This window comes from Mesoplodon densirostris, chromosome 5, assembly GCF_025265405.1.
Source record: "Mesoplodon densirostris isolate mMesDen1 chromosome 5, mMesDen1 primary haplotype, whole genome shotgun sequence".
In the NCBI taxonomy this organism is placed as follows: domain Eukaryota; kingdom Metazoa; phylum Chordata; class Mammalia; order Artiodactyla; family Ziphiidae; genus Mesoplodon; species Mesoplodon densirostris.
Genome location: NC_082665.1, coordinates 2,366,122 through 2,382,392, shown reverse-complemented (window position 1 = coordinate 2,382,392; position 16,271 = coordinate 2,366,122). Strand labels below are relative to the sequence as shown.

At 50.9% G+C, this 16,271-nt stretch overlaps 1 protein-coding gene across 1 annotated transcript; it reads right to left on the bottom strand.

The window, feature by feature from the left end:
• Positions 1–6,179: 6,179 nt before the first annotated feature.
• Positions 6,180–7,212, bottom strand: LOC132490903 (ribosome biogenesis protein NSA2 homolog). Its single transcript, XM_060099699.1, has one exon. It carries the CDS (start codon positions 7,112–7,114, stop codon positions 6,332–6,334), a length of 783 nt encoding a protein of 260 aa, XP_059955682.1. The 5' UTR covers positions 7,115–7,212; the 3' UTR covers positions 6,180–6,331.
• Positions 7,213–16,271: the final 9,059 nt, after the last annotated feature.

Below are 16,271 nucleotides of genomic sequence, written 5' to 3'. Positions count from 1 at the left end.
GGTCTTGGTGCCAAGATGAGGATCTCAGGGAGACCTTACTCTGGTGAATATTCCCTTGGGTCTGAGGTTCTCTGTTAGTCCAGTGGTTCAGACTCAGAGCTCCCACCACAGGAGTTTTGGCCTGACCCCGGGCTCATGAACCAAGATCACACAAGCTATGTGGGGGCGGCAAAAAAAAAAAAAAAAAGAACAATAACAAAGTAAAAAATAAAATTAGACTAGGAAACTAACAGATATGTTGGAAATAATATAAAAATAAAAATATAGATGAGTCAACGAGCAGAAGGTACATCAGTAGCACAACAGTAAAAAAGAGAAGGGAAAGAAAAAGAAAAAAGGGGGGGGAAAGGTCTTGGCTGTGGGGGCGGGGTCTAAGCGAGGGTGAGGCTTGGGTGGTGGGTGGGGCCAATGCTCAGGACCCACAGAGCTGGAAAAGGCACTGGGGGCTGTGGGGGGTGGGGCTTAGGCTCAAGGAACAGATGGGGCCCAGGTGTGCCCCCCACCCCTGGTCTCAGAGGGCGGGGACCTCACCTGGGAGCCCAGCAGGCTTCCTGGGCTCCAGTGGGTGGGGAAATGCCCTCCTCTCCTCTCCTGCTCCTTCGGTCTGGGAGGGCCCCTCCCGCCTGCCTCTCCTGATCTCCCTGGCCTCCCTCCTATGCTGCCAGGACCCACGCAACCTGGAGGGGACTTTGGAGGGCAGGGGACTGGCTTGGGAACTCAGCAGGCTCCCCGGCCCAGTGGGCCAGGTGATGGCCCATTCCCACTCCTCTCCCGCTCTTCCAGAGAGTCCCTCCCACCTGCCTCTCCTGATCTCCCTGGCCTCAGGGACACCGGTCCCATCTGGCCTCCACCTCTCCTCCCCTCTCTGTCCCCCCACATCCTACCGGTTCACTTGGGGGTTCCTCCTGTCTCCTTGGGCATCACAGTTCCCCACCAGCGGCTGGCAGGCACCCTAGTTGTGGGGAGATGCCAACTCTGCTTCTTCCCACACTGCCTTCTTGACTCCACCTTGTTAGAGTTTTTAATCATGAAAGTTGTTAGATTTAGCCAAATGGTTCTTCTGAATCTATTGAGATTATCACATGGTTTTTATCATTTATTCTATTAATATGGTGTCTTACATTGATTGATTTGTGTACTTTGAGCTAACCATGCATTCCTGGGATAGCTGCCATTTGGTCATGGTATATAATACTTTTTCTATATTGCTGGATTTGATATGCTAGTATTTTGTCAAGGATTTTTGTATGTATATTCCTAAGGGATATTAGTCTATAGTTTTCTTGTGATATCTTTGTCTGGTTTGGTTTCAGGGTAGGAATGGCTTCGTAAAATGAGTTGGGAAGCGTTCACTACTATTTTATTTTTTTGGAAGAGTTTGTGAAGGATTAGCGCTCATTATTCCTTAAATGTTTGGTAGAATTTGCCAGTGTAGCCATCTTGGCTTGTCTTTTCTTTGGGGTTAGTTTAAAAAAATTACTAATTCAATATCTTTAACTTGTTACAGTTCTATTGACATTTTCTATTTCTTCTTGAGTCAGTTTTGGTAGTTTGTGTCTTTTTAGGAGTTGTCTGTTTCATCTAACTTATCTACTTTGTTGGCATACAATTGTTCATGTATTTCATAATTCTTTTTGAATTATTTCTACAAGGTCAGTAACAATATCTCCTCTTTCATTCCTTATTCTAGTAATTTAAAAAAAATTTTTCATTAGAATGTAGTTGCTTTATAATGTTGTGTTAGCGTCTACTGCACAGCAAAATGAATTAGCCATACATATACATATATCCCCTCACTTTTGGATTTCCCTCCCATTTAGGATACCACAGTGCATTAAGTAGAGTTCCCTGTGCTATACAGTGTGTTCCCCCAGTTCTCTATTTTATACATAGTATCAATAGTGTATATGTGTCAACCCCAATCTCCCAATTCCTCCCATCCCACCACTTTTATTCTAGTAATTTGGATCTTCTCTCTCTCTCTCTTTCTCTCTCTCTTTTTTGTTCACTCTACCTAAAAGCTTATCAGAGGGTTGATCTTTTCAAAGAGCCAACTTTTGGTTTTGTTAATTTTCTCTATTATTTTTCTATTTTATATGCTTTCATTTATTTCTGCTCTAATCTTGATTATTTCCTTCTTCTTGCTATGGCTTGCTCTTGTCTTTCTCATTTCTTAAGGTGGAAGGTTAAGTTATTGACTTGAGATATTCTTTCTAATGTGGGTATTTACAGGTATAAACTTCCTCTAAGCACTATTTCATTGCAACTCATAAATTTTAGAATGTTATATTTTCATTTTCATTCATCTGAAGGTATTTTCTAATTTATCTGTGATTTCTCCTTTGACCCATTGGTGATTTAGAAGTGGGTTATTTAATTTCCACCTATTTGTGAATCTCCTAAATGTCCTTCTATTAGTGATGTTCAATTTCTACATTCCCAGGACTCTGCCAGGGCATTTCAAAGCCCCCTGTGGGCATCTCATTCCCCAGCTTTTCCTTTTATGTTTTTGTCAACTTCTTGTTTGTCTCAACTGGAAACACTGTCTCAGGCAGCTGTGATGTTAAACAGTTGCCACTGATTGTTTCCAACTTGTTGAAAATAAGTAAGGTCTGATTCAGGTCAAATAAAGACAAGCCCTGCAAGTGGGGGTTTCCAGGGGGCTACCACACAGGTCAAATGATGACACGTCAGGAGTTGGGGTTTTGGTGAGCCCCAAACCCAGTCTGACCCCTCCAGTGGGTGCTAGGCTGCTGGCTTTCATGGCTACTGTGATTTTGAGGGTGTTGGTTTTCAAGCTACTGCAGAGAAGAATGGGGGAATGGTACTAGGGCAAGCTAACATAGTACAAAGCTCACTGTTCTCTCTGAGATTCAGCTGTTTTCTTGAATAAATGCTTCTCAGATTGTTGCAAGCATTTGGTTAATTTCCACAGTTCTGAAAAAGTTCATTTTCAGAATTTTTTTTGGCCAGTGTTCTCATTGCCTTTATGGAGGAAGTTTTTTGAAAGTCCTTACTCAGCCATTCTGAAAGCAGCTACTCCTGCTAAAAGCTTCTCTTTCTCTAATTTTGATGCAAGGCCAGCTCTCCCTGTCAGTAGCCCAGCTCTGGTGGAGGGCTAGCTCAGCTGTATTTGTGTGACCAAGAGCGGTTGGCCTTGTGGAGTTGGGGGAGGGGACCTGGGGAAGGAAATGGTCCATGGCTGTGCGTCTAGAGGTTGTAGGTCTTTCTGGCACCTCCTGACCGTGCCTTCTTCTCAGCTGGTGGATGGTGGCCCATGAGAGTGTGGTTGGGCCGTGGTCCTGACGATTTTGTGTCTGTAAGATGCCCCTTTCTGATTGCCTTAATGAAATCAAACCCTGGTGCTCAAGGCTGGCCTGGGAAGGAGCATATGTCCAGGAGGTCCATCTCTCGTGCACCTTGCCCTTTTGGGAGCAGGGTGTCTCGAATTTAGCCCACAACAAGCAAAGGAAAGGCATCTGCTAGGTTTTTTTTATTGATGACAGTGAGGGAAACCCATCGCCAACCTTGGAATGAGGGACCATCATTTCATTAAGGAAGCCAGAAGATTCCCTGTCTTATTCAGAATGGGCTGAAAGCTGGAGCAAAGCAGTGGTGTTTTCAGTACTTTCTTTTTATGTGGAATGTGTCCCAAAGGACCTGCCATTCATTTTCTCATCAGATCAATTAACCCGAAATGAATTTCTCATGGGGTGTCTTTTCCTCCCTACGGGCATATGTAAGGCTTGAGTCTGACCTGAAAGCAGTCTGCCACCCCCTCCTGTGTTTCAGGGAGATAGAGAAGATACAAACACAGCACTTTCTTTCCTCCTCTGGATGGAAATCACGCTGCTTTGGAACATCTTGAGTGTGTCCCTCAGCGGACAGGTGCCACCCAGCACCTGGAGTTAGAAATCAGGCCCAGGACGCTCTGCGGTGCTGCTGGTGGAGCAGCTCTCTGCCGTCATGCTGAATGTCACCCACGGGAAAGTGCTTAGTGACAGGCCATACCTCTCGGTCCAGGTGTGGAGTGTGGTCTTCCTGTGTTTTGAGAGCCAGTTCCCCTAGCACTGCTCCTGAGATGGTGTGGAAGTCCCACAGAACCCCATGGAGATGAAACACACCCTTACGGCCAGGATGTTTATTTGGCAAACACGTTTTTCAAAAGTTCAATCCAGTGAAATGTTCATTTAATCCCCTTCCCCACAGGGTTAGGTTAGTAGGAACGGAGGGCTCCAGGGGTAGTCAGGGAGCTGTTCCTTCTGTCTTGGATGGTCAACCTTTAAATAACAACTTGACCTATGGGCTCACCTATGGAAAAGCGTGTCCTATGGCCCTTCACCACCAGCTAAGGGGAAAGCCCAGAGCCTTCCTCCCGGCCCCGGGCACAAGTGAGCTCCCGGCCCAATAATGATCTCACTTCTGATGCCTGCTTCCCTCACCAGCTTCTTCCCCTGCGAGTGAGCAGCTCACAGCAGGAGTGAAGGGAGGGCTCTGAACAAGGCTGTATCCCCAGCAGGCAATGGATTCTAGTTTATTCACTCGCACTCAAGAATTCAATTGTGTTTTTCCGAAATGATTATGAACCAAAGCTGCTTGTTAGGAGACCTCTGCCTCTGTCAGGGCCTGTGGGATGGAGCCGGGGGAGGGGGGAGCCCACAGAGGTGTGGAGTGTCAGGCCACACTGTGGGGTGCCCTCTCCCTCCTCTGTTTCACCCTTCCTGGTCCCCCACCCCTGTACCCTCCCAAGCTGCCATGTGTATACAGTGTACATCTTTAATTCACACATTCTACCTTCAAATGATTTTGTTCTACTTCACACATATTGTAAGGACCCTACGACTGTCCCTTTCCCCTTCCTGTTTACAGGAAGCCAGAAGAACAATCCTACCTCGTGTTCCCTCCCAGAGGGAGAATGGGGATACTGGCATGTAGCACCAAAGACTCCCACAGAAAAGAAGGAATATTTGGGAAAGGTCCTAAGGATTAGAGCTAACACCAAGCCCAGGAGACACAAGAGAGGAACCTAACCAGCAAATGTACAGTAAACCTCAGCTTAGACTTCCTGACAATAAAATACACATCTATAGAGACTGTATCACCACATCTTTTTATTTTCTGTGTCTGATGCTTTGACATGCTGGGGCCTTGCTGACAATGGAGGGATGGCCCCTCCCAGGTTAGCTAATTCCTAGAGATAGTAAACAGCTCACCTTCCAATTCTTTCATATATAGACCAACCAATCCAGAGCCCACATCCCAATCCCATCCTCTATGGAGCCCTCACTCTGGGCCAGTGTCCACCTGCCCTAATCACCCAGGGCAGGTGCCAGATGCCTGGGGACAGCCCCTGCGCCCAGCACCTGCTGGGATGATTCAGAGCAGCCAATCCCAAGCCTGCTGACCCTGCCTCACCCCTCCTTCCTGTGGAAACCACCATCTAACTCTTGCCCCCATTTCCCTCTCACTCCCTCTGCCTCCTGACCGACCCTGGTGCTTCCCCGTGGGGCCCTGCGTGGTGAGATGTGTCTCCTGATTCTAGGGATCTGTGTGAATCAACAGGCAGACATCATGTCCATGTCTGTGTGTCTTAACATACCTCATTAAAACAAATCCTAAGTATGCTTAAAACAGAGGCAATGAGTTACCACAAATATCCAAGCACAGCGCCCGATATTTGTTGTGCTGGGCACTGGATATGGGGTGAGCTGGAAGGACATGGTCCCCACTGCCATGGGGCTCACATACCATGGGCACAGCTGATGAGTGAGAGGATGGATGGTGAACACTGGGATCAGGTCCGAGGTGGCTGGAGAGTTCCCTGAAACCAGGGCTTCTTCCCCTGCAGAACTCTGTCCTCACTGATGGATGCTGAAGGACCCACCTCAGGTCTTTTTTTTTTTTTTTTTTTTTTTTTTTTTTGTAAAACTAGGCCATTTTAATCTTTTTTTTTTTTTTTTTTTTTTTTGTGGTATGCGGGCCTCTCACTGTTGTGGCCTCCCCCGTTGCGGAGCACAGGCTCCGGACGCGCAGGCTCCGGACGCGCAGGCTCAGCGGCCATGGCTCACGGGCCCAGCCGCTCCGCGGCATATGGGATCCTCCCAGACCGGGGCACGAACCCGTATCCCCTGCATCGGCAGGCGGACTCTCAACCACTGCGCCACCAGGGAGGCCCCATTTTAATCTTTTTTAAACAATAGAATAAATAGTTTTCTCGATGACTGCAGACATGTAAGGCTGATTGGTAGTATTCAGAAATATCAGAGTAATGGTTTCCTGATTGGTGTGTAGTCTTCAATAATTATAAGGAGTTATTTGTATGTATCTGCTGTCAAACCAGTAAGACTGCATTTATGCATCCGTCATTTTCAGGATTGTTGGTAACCTGGGCATATTTTCCCCAAATGACCTTGCCTCCTTGTGTCACTAGGCCCAACTCGCTCACGTTCACCTCAATAACAGTACCTTTGGTAATAACACCCAAAGTTGTATATAGTGGGGATGAGGGATTCTTCTTCACACCAAGTATTGGCAGGCAGAAGGTGGCTTTCAGTTCAGGATGTGTTACGTGGGCCTTCTTAAAACGTAATCCCATTGGCCTAATGAATCTTTCATATTTAGGTGGTTTTCGAGTAAAGCCATCTCCAACAAAGCAAACTTTAGTAACCATCCTCTTCCAGGCTTTCTTCTTTCTCTTTCCCGTTCGAATAACTTTTAATACTTCTGTTTCTCCCTGGGCACGAACTTTGGGCAGAGGGACTTCCCATTTTCCCGCTTTCTCTTTTCGTTTTTGTTTGATCATATTGGAAAGTACTTTAGCTCGAGACTGTCCCTCTCTGTCCAGTATATATGCAGGTACTGCTCCTTGCGGAGTCTTTTCATCATTCTTCTGTTTGGTGTTTCTTTTTTCATGCATCTTAATAGTCTTTTTCATTTGTATTTTCTCAGCATGGCGCTGTTTATGGTAGAGCTTAGCTTTCAGACCAGTCATTTTTTTTGCCTTCTTTGAATGTTCATGAGCCTCTCGACCTTCCTTCTTTCTCTTTTTCTCATGGTAATCCAAACGATATCCATAGCGCTTACGGTGTAACTCGATGTATTCATTTTGTGGCATGGTGACGGCCGCCGAGCCACCGGGTGCAGCCGCCGGGGCGTGAAGAAGCTCTCAATTTTCCGGTCTTAGAGACCCACGAGCCGACTCCGCGCCGCCAGCGACAGGAAAGGCCCACCTCAGGTCTTTAAAGGGGGATGTTCACAAGCTCCAGGGGACGTCTGAACAGACTTGCTCTTCGCCCTTCACTTCTCAGCCATGGCAGGGCTGCACTCCCCAGTGTGAGGGGAGAAGATGGTCTAGTTAAATGTAAACTGCAGTCTCCTCATCCTGTTTAGGATTTAGAAAGTGTACGCCAGGCTTTGCTCCACAGTGTGAGCTCCCAGCCTTCGAACTGGGCTTTAATTTCCTCCTGGGTACCTTCCCACCTACCTTCTGGTTGATTTTCACCAACATGACTGCAAGGTGGATGGAAGATTAATCACTGAGGCTATAATTAATAACTGTCATTTCCTGTTTTATGGTACATAATTATTGTCCTTTCATTGTTGACCCAAAACCATTTGTGCACATCACTGGAATCGTGGGTGGGGGCTAATTTCTTTATGTGTTAGGACCCACATCTCAGAAATGGGGTAACCGGCATGGAAGCATATTTCTAAATTAAAAAATAAAATTTTAATTAAATAAAATTGGAGAAATTCAGAAAACTAAAAGAAGAAAGTAGGTCAGTCTGACCACATAAAGACAATAATTGTGAATATTTTGGCTGATACTTCTTCAATCTTTCCCCCAAATCATAGAATTTTTTGTATTGTTGTAAGCAATTTATGTTTACAGATTTGAGCCTTCTTTCAGCTTTTGAGATTTTCTGGTAAGCACAGTAATATTAATAATTCTAATGACCACATATTTTATCAAATTGATCAAACCATTCCCTTTTGATACGTACTGTTTTCAATTTAAATTCTGTGGCAGACATCTTTGTGTATAGTTTTTTGGGGGATGCAGATAATTGCCTTTAGGCAGAATCACAGAGATTTACTCAAATAGAGCATTTTATTGCTTTTGACACATATCAAACAATTTTTCCAAAAAAATATGCCACATATAGGAACATTTGAAAATACTTTGTACCAAGTAAAATGGGTGCAGGTGTTGTTACCAAACTCAGGTTCGGCTGCTCATTGCTCAGGAATCCCATACTGAGAGACAAGTGTTGTGTAAAAGGCAAGACAGCTTTATTGAGGAAGCTGGCAGTCCTGGGGAGAAGGTGGACTCATGTCCTAAAGAACCAACGCCCCACTCCCCGAGTTTTGCTCTGAGATTCTACAGGGAAAAGAGGAAGGGGCTACGTGCTGGGGTGAGGGATGTGGGGGGCATCATCAGCTCGTGGACCTTCTTCTGATTTGTTGGTGGGAGGTAATTGAGAGTCAGCATCATCAACCTTCTGGTTCCAGCCAGTCTGGGGTCTACGTGCTGGTGGGCAGCATGCAGTTAACTTCTTCCACCTGGTGGGGTTTCAGTATCTGCAAAACAGCTCAAAGGACATGACTCAGAATAGTATCTATAGCCCTTGAGGAGAGACTAAAGGTCTTTGACTTTATTTAATGGCTAAACTAATATTATTTCATCTTGCTTGACTATTTTCCTTTGTTTCTGCATTTCCTCACTTCTCTGATTAATTTCTTCTTTGGCTAAAGTTTTTCTACAAAAAAGAGGCAGGTGGAGGACATGGGGGAGAGGGGTCTGCTCCATAGGGTCCTGCTGGGTTACAGTGCCCCAAGAGGATGGCTGACAGGAAAGGGGAGATGACTCTCCCTGATTCAGAAGAAATGGGACAGTTTGTCTCAGGATGAAGAGACACAATATTAAATGTTGCCTGTTTTTTATTTTATTTTTTATTTATTTTCTTTTTTATTTATTTATTTTTGGCCACACCACATGGCATGCGGGATCTTAGTTCCCTGACCAGGGATCAAACCCATGCCCCCTGCGGTGGAAGCGCAGGGTCTTAACCACTGGCCCACCAGGGAAGTCCCATGATGGACGATGTTAGAAGGAGAAGCAAAAACACAAAAGAAAGAACAAGCAGTGAGGCAGAGGTGTGGGAAAACTTTTTCTGGAGCCTGCCCTGCACCCCGGTCTTGGGGACGAGTTCAGGCTACGCTAGAAGTGATGCAGTCAGGCTGCTGCAAAATCCAGCCATGCTGGAAGTCTCTCTGAAGGTTGGCTGCAGGCCCAGGCAATGCAGGGAGCTCTGGGAACAGACAGACCCCAGGGGTCCACCTCCCATCTCTCCCGTGTGTCCTGAAACCTTCCAGAAGAAGACAGCAGCCTCAGGCCAGCCCTGTGGGACCTGCATAGTCCCAGGCACCAGTTGGGAGCCTGCCTGCAAGTGTGGGAAGCCCAACTCCCAACGGCTGAGGGCACCTGCTGACGAGGCGCACCCGGGGCTGGCAGGCTCTCCCTCCCCGTCTCGGCCTCTGTCTTTCCATTGCTCTTCTCTCCCCTCGCTCTCTCCGCTTCTGTTTTGCTTTCCTCCGTGTGGGCTTCACGGTCCTGCCATGTGAACACGTGACGGCCCAGGAGCACCCAGCTCCCACTCCTTGCAGCCGGGAACCCAGCGAAAAGAGAGTCCCGACTCGCCGAGACGTCCAACAAAAGTCCCGGGATTGTGTCCCACAGGGCTGGCTTGAGTCCCTGCCCCTTGGCTGCCTTCCCGGTCTGAGTGTCGGTGGGAGTGAGTTGACACCAAGTGCATCACGTGGCCTGGGAGTGGGAAGAGTGACTCCCCCAAATCAGGGACTTTTCCCCAAGGGATGGGGACAGACAGCCGTCACCTGGTGTAGCTGTCCAGAGAATGAGAATAGAGATTTTCCTCTCGTGCTGAAGACCTAGCCCACGTGTGGGGCTATTACAGTGGGAAGGAGAGCCACGCTTGTTGACCCCTGTTGGCCCTTCTCTCTCTCTTCCCCTCCTCCTGTCGGGGTCCCTGTGTCTGGGGCCCGGAACCCTCTCTTAGGCCCTGCCTGGTTCCCAGCCTCTGGACCTCATCTCACAACAGCTTGACCTGTAGCTCCAGGCTCTGCCCCTCTGCATCCAGCAGTCAGTATCTCCTGGGGCCCTGGCCTCAGACAGGCCTGCTTCCGTTGCCTGGCCTGCTCTTTTTTTTTTTAGACTTTATTTTATTTTTCAAAATATTTATTTACTTTCTTTATTTTGGGCTCCACCAGGTCTTAGTTGCGGGTCTTAGTTGCACCACATGGGATCTTCATCGCAGCATGTGGGATCTTGTTGTGGCAGGCAGGCTTCTCTCTCTCTATAGTTGAGGTGCATGGGCTTAGTTGCCCCACGGCCTGTGGGATCTTAGTTCCCCTCCCAGGGATTGAACCTGCGTCCCCTGCATTGGAAGGTGGATTCTTTACCACTGGACCACCAGGGAAGTCCCTGGCCTGCTCTTGACGTCCCATCCACGAGCCTGTCTGCAGACCCTGGACCCTGAGCCTGGTGCTGGGGCTCTGTGACCTACTGTTGCCAGCCTGCCTGCTGCATCCCGGCTGTTTGACCTTGAGTCCCCTTGCTGCTGTGGTATGTGAATGATGACCTCCATCCTGGGCAGGTTCTGCTGCCTTTCTGTCCCTGACATGCGTTTGGTCACAGCTGTGGGGACCCAAGGCCCAGGACTCTTGCGTTGGTGCCAGTCTCACCCCCAGACTCCTTTCCCTAGAGCATCTTCTACTGGGACTGTCTTGTTCATTCCCTGGTGCCCATACCTGGCCACGGTGAGCACAGAGCTAGCTCAACAAACACGCAGCGTGAATAAACGTCGCAGGATCCGGGGGAGGGACAGCGAGCGTGGGGTTAGTTATCTGGAGAGAGAGGGCAGGTCCGAGGGACGTCCAGGCTGGAGCTACGTGAGCTCTTTGAGGACCAGGCACCGGAGGGACAGCTGAGGTCCTGAAACTGCCCCACCTAAACGAACTTGGTCCCCAAAGCCCCTCACATTGCAGGGTATTTGACCTCCTGTCTAACGATGTGAGTTGGATGTGAGTTGGGAAGACGTGGGGACAGAACAAAAGATCGAGCTCGGCTTCCCTGGTGGCGCAGTGGTTGAGAGTCCGCCTGCCGAGGCAGGGGACACGGGTTCGTGCCCCGGTCCGGGAAGATCCCACATGCCGCGGAGTGGCTGGGCCCGTGAGCCATGGCCGCTGAGCCTGCGCGTCTGGAGCCTGTGCTCCACAACGGGAGAGGCCACAACAGTGAGAGGCCTGCGTACCGCAAAAAAAATAAAAAATAAAAAATAAAAAAATAAAAGATCTGGGCTGAGCGGGGCAGGAAGCTTCTCCCCAAAGAGGAGAGTTCGGAGCTGGCCGTGGTGCTGAAGTCAAGGCTCCCATGCCACCAAGGGGGAGCGTGGAGTGGAGTCCGCAGTAGAAATGCCCTGGGGTCAGGCCAGGACAGGGCAAAGAGAAGTCACATCTGAGGTCCCAGCCCCGAGGAAGCGTCGATAATCGGGGTCTTCTTCCTCCCGCTGACATCCTGGTGGGCTTACAAGTTTATTATATCACAGGTGCTGGCACCAAATCTCACTACAGGAAAACGCACAAGCTAAGAAACAATCAAATTTAACAGCAGCCCGCTGGAGCAGGTACTGTTCACAGCTGCTTTTTTCAGATAAGGATAAAAATTAGACCTTGGATTTAAGTCGCCCCTTCCCAGCTTGCCTTGAAGGAGCATCACATGGAATTAACTAAACTAGTTAAACTTTTCTGAGCTGCACAGTAATTTGGGGGAACAGCTCAGAAGCACCCCGTGTTCCTGACATCTGATTTTCCAAGCCTGCCCTATTATAAGGGAGGGAATAAAAAGGGAAGATCCGGCTTAAAAGAAACCACAAAATCTCTTCTTGTTTTATTGTTTATTTTTTTTAGATGTGATAATGGCATCATGTCCATTTTTTTTTAACAGAAACTGTTTATTTTTTAGTCATTATTTATTTATTTTTGGCTGTGTTGGGTCTTCGCTGCTGCGCGCGGGCTTTCTCTAGTTGCGGTGAGCGGGGGCTACTGTTTGTTGCGGTGCGCGGGCTTCTCATTGCGGTGGCTTCTCTTGTTGTGGCTCGCGGGCTCTAGAGCACAGGCTCAGTAGTTACAGTGCACGGGCTTAGTTGCTCCGTGGCATGTGGGATCTTCCTGGACCAGGGCTTGAACCTGTGTCCCCTGCATTGGCAGGTGGATTCTTAACCACTGCGCCACCAGGGAAGCCCCACACAGAATCTCTTCTATCCAGCAGAATCATTCCAATGTGACTTGAACCTCAGAGTCTACAGACCCCTCAGCCACCGCAGGCGTGAGGCTCCCCTGTGGGATCCCCCAGGGCAGAGAGCAGTGCCTTATGGTTAGTCCTGACCCAGGCCCACCGGGAGGGGGCCAGGCTGGGACTTTGGCCCTCGGTCAGGACCGAAGTCGAAGGAGAGATGCGCTGTCACGGTGTGTCTGAGGAGCGTGGATTTCTGATCTGCCCCTGGTGGCGTGGTAGACTCCCCAGCTGACCTCCTGCCCGTCCACTGCAGCCGAGCACTGCCAGGTGCCGTGGGCCCAGGGCTGGGATGGGGACATAATGGCAGCTCGGACCTGTCCCCTCCTTGTCACTCCTTATGGGCCGGAGTTAGGACACACGGTGCGGGAATCCACCTCGAGTGAAAAAGAAGCAGGTGGAGGCTTTGTGACCTACAGTTCAGACCGCCCCACGCAGCCCTGTGCGGCCCGAGCTCACAGCGTCCTGTGGACACAGGGACCCAGGTGCTCAGGTGCCAAGGCCCCGGCCCAGCAGGCCTGCTGCGAAAGCCCTGGTACAGTCACCCCTCGTAGGCCGGATGAAGCTCCATCCCAAATTCAGTTCTGAGGTGGAGGCCAATGATGCCACAGGTGCACCCGCGGTGGGGGAAGGGTCCTTCATGCCCAGGCTCTTGGAGGAGAGCAGGGCAGGCTCCTTAGCAGGTCGGATTGCAGCTCAGAGCGGGGAGGGCGCTGGCTGGGGTTTTACTGCTCGTGGGACTGGGGTTGGGGGAGGGTCCCGCTTGTGGGCAGGGGCTTGCACTCTTTCAGCCTCCTGTGCCCAGGGAAGGAGCCCCCAAGGGGCAGTGGGTGGGGAGCGTGGGCGGGCGCGGAGGCTGCCACAGCTGGAGCCCAGGAACAGCCCCTCGGCCCGCAGGATCCGAGGAACCCACTCCCCTTCTGGGTTTCAGGCCAAACGATTCACTTCCTGCTGTCTGCTCCTAGTTTCCTTTTTAAAGATCTTTTGAAAAATGTTAGCAGAAATGAATCACAGCCCCTGTGGAAAACAGTATGGCAGTTCCTCAAAAAATTAAACATAGAAATACCATGTGGTCCAGCAATTCCACTTCTGGGCGTGAACCCAAAAGAAGAGAAAGTGGAGTCTCAAACATATTTGTACACCCATATGCTCACAGCAGCTCTACTCACGCTAGCCAAGGGGTGGAAACAACCCAGTGTCCATCAGGGGATAGATGGACAGAGAAAAAGCAGTCCATCCACACAATGGAATATTATTTCAGCCTGAAAAAGGACATTCTGATACCTGCCACAACATGGATGAACCCTGAGGACATCATGCTAATGACATAAGCCAGACACAGAAGGACAAATACTATCTGATCCACTTACATGAGGTCCCTGGAGGAGCCAGATTCATAGGGACAGAAAGCAGGACCGTGGGGGCCAGGGGCTGGGGGAGGGGATGGGAGTGAGTGTTTCATGGGGGTGGAGTTTCAGTTTGGGAAGATGGAAAGTTCTGGAGACGGACGGTGGTGATCGTTACACAGCAATGTGAATGTACTGAATGCCACCGAGCTGGACAGACCTTGAAGTGGGTAGAAAGGTAAATGTCGTGTTAGGTTGTTTTTACCACAATAATAAAGAAGAAACAAAACCAATCAACAGGTGTGTGGGAGGGTTTTCCCGTTTCCAGGGCTGCAGGGTTTCTTACTGTCCCTGCCCACCACGTACAGGGAGGCCTGGGAGCCCCGACTCCTGCCCACAGTCACACCAGCCGAGGGGACACCAGCGGGCTTCGGACGAAGGCTGTCTGAGGAAGAGGCCAAAGTCCGGACCCTTTTGCCCCGGCCCCGCCAGCAGGATCGTGGTATCCTTTGGATGGAATCGACCCTGGGACCTCCTGGAACTAGCTTTCTGGGGATCAGCCCTGGGAGCTTGTTAGGTGGAGCCAGGCTGAGTCCATCTGTGTTACAGCCGAGGCACGAGGACTGCCTCTGGCCTAAACGGTGGGAGAGAAAGTAGCTTCTGATTTCTGACACCCACGCCTCCATTCTGTTGGGGTTTTTTTTGGTTTTTGTTTTTGTTTGTTTGTTTGTTTTAATTTTATTTATTTTTGGCTGTGTTGGGTCTTCGTTTCTGTGCGAGGGCTTTCTCTAGTTGCGGCGAGTGGGGGCCACTCTTCATCGCAGTGCGCGGGCTTCTCACTACCGCGGCCTCTCTTGTTGCGGAGCACAGGCTCCAGACGCGCAGGCTCAGTAGTTGTGGCTCACGGGCCTAGTTGCTCCACGGCATGTGGGATCTTCCCGGATCGGGGCACGAACCCATGTCCCCTGCATCGGCAGGCGGACTCTCAATCACTGCGCCACCAGGGAAGCCCCATTCTGTCGTTTAATTCAAGGTTCACAGGGCGCTTTCCTGCCCGGCCTCACACCCCTTCCCTGACCCAGGCCTTGAGGACACTCTGCCCTGTGCTAGGACCTTCCTAGGCGTGAGGGCCACGTAGCCCTGAAGTTCTGGGCAAGAGGGAGGGAGGCCTGGCCTGGAATAAGTTCTAAACTCACGCAGGCCACATTGTCAGAAACTGTGACGGTGACAGGGAAACAAACAGCACGTAGACGTATCTCTTCTGTGCACGCCGGGACCGCTGGCCCACCCTCCAGGTAAAGAGTGATTCATGCAGCCACGTGGCCAGCACCCCGGAAGCCACGGTCTCAGACGGGGCACAGCCCTGGAAGTGGGCACAGCAAACGTTGGTGGCCGAGGGGCGCACAGACGGCAGAGAGGCTTCCCCACGGCCTCGGGTCAGGGCATCAGGAGGGTCTGACCAGGGGCAAACCTGGTCACTGTAGGGGGGCCACCGGGAGGACCAGAGGACCAGGGAGCCCCGACCCTGGATCACTGTGGTCGAGCAGCTTCAGCACCTTTCACACAACCAGTGTCACCCTGAGTGACTCGTTTTCTGCGGTGGGAAGGAGGGTCTGGGAGGTCCTGACAACCAGAGGGAAGCGCCTCTAATTCCCCAGGGTGTCTGAGTTGGAACTGCCAACTCAGGCCTCACCTCAGAGAAGGAAGCAGCTCAATGCCACTGAGGCCACCGCTGGTCAGTTGGTCACAAGCTCCCGTCGGGCACCTCCTCTGACCGCCTCCCCCGCCCGCCCCCTCCCCCAACGGTGCACAGCCGGGCGTCTGTCCTGCCCACCTGATCCGGCAGCGTCCGTGTCCCCTCCTGGCTACACCTGGCCCAGTCCGTCAGCCTCCCTGTTCCTCACCTGTGCCTGTGTTGGCTAGCTGGGCTGGGTGACAAATGACACGAGCGTGGTCACCGCACAGTGTCTGTGGTCAGGGGCCCGGGGTTTCCTGAGCTGAGATCTAGGTGCGGGCTGGCTGCCTTCTCATCCGGACCCCGGTCTCCTTCCCAGCTCACACGGCTGTTGGCAGAATCCAGCTCCTCGTGGGCTGTTGGCCGAGTTCCCTGCCGCATGGCCCCTCCCTCTTCAAAGGCGGCCACAGAGCACCCGCCCCTCCTCGAATCCCTCTCACCCTTCCATCTCTCTGATCCTCTGCTGTGGCCTCTGGATCCAGATTTAAAGTCCCCTGTGCTCAGGTCAGGCCCGTCTCCCCATCTTGAGGCCAATAGTTCGGGACCTTGGTTACATCGGGAGAGACCCCTCCTAGCAGCCCCCAGGCGAGGCTTTGATGGAGTAGCTGGGAGAAGGGGCGTGCACCCCAGGGTGGGAATCTTGGGGTCCAGCTCCGCATTCTGCCTGCCACGGCCTGGACACGCCGGGCGCTGCATGGTGGCGCAGGTGAGAGGCAGCAAAGGCGGCCGTGGGATCCGAGGTCCGTCCACCTTCTGCAGACGCGGCCGGGGCTGGGGTTCCTCAGACCGTGGCTGTCAAGGGGCTGGTGCTGGCAGGGCC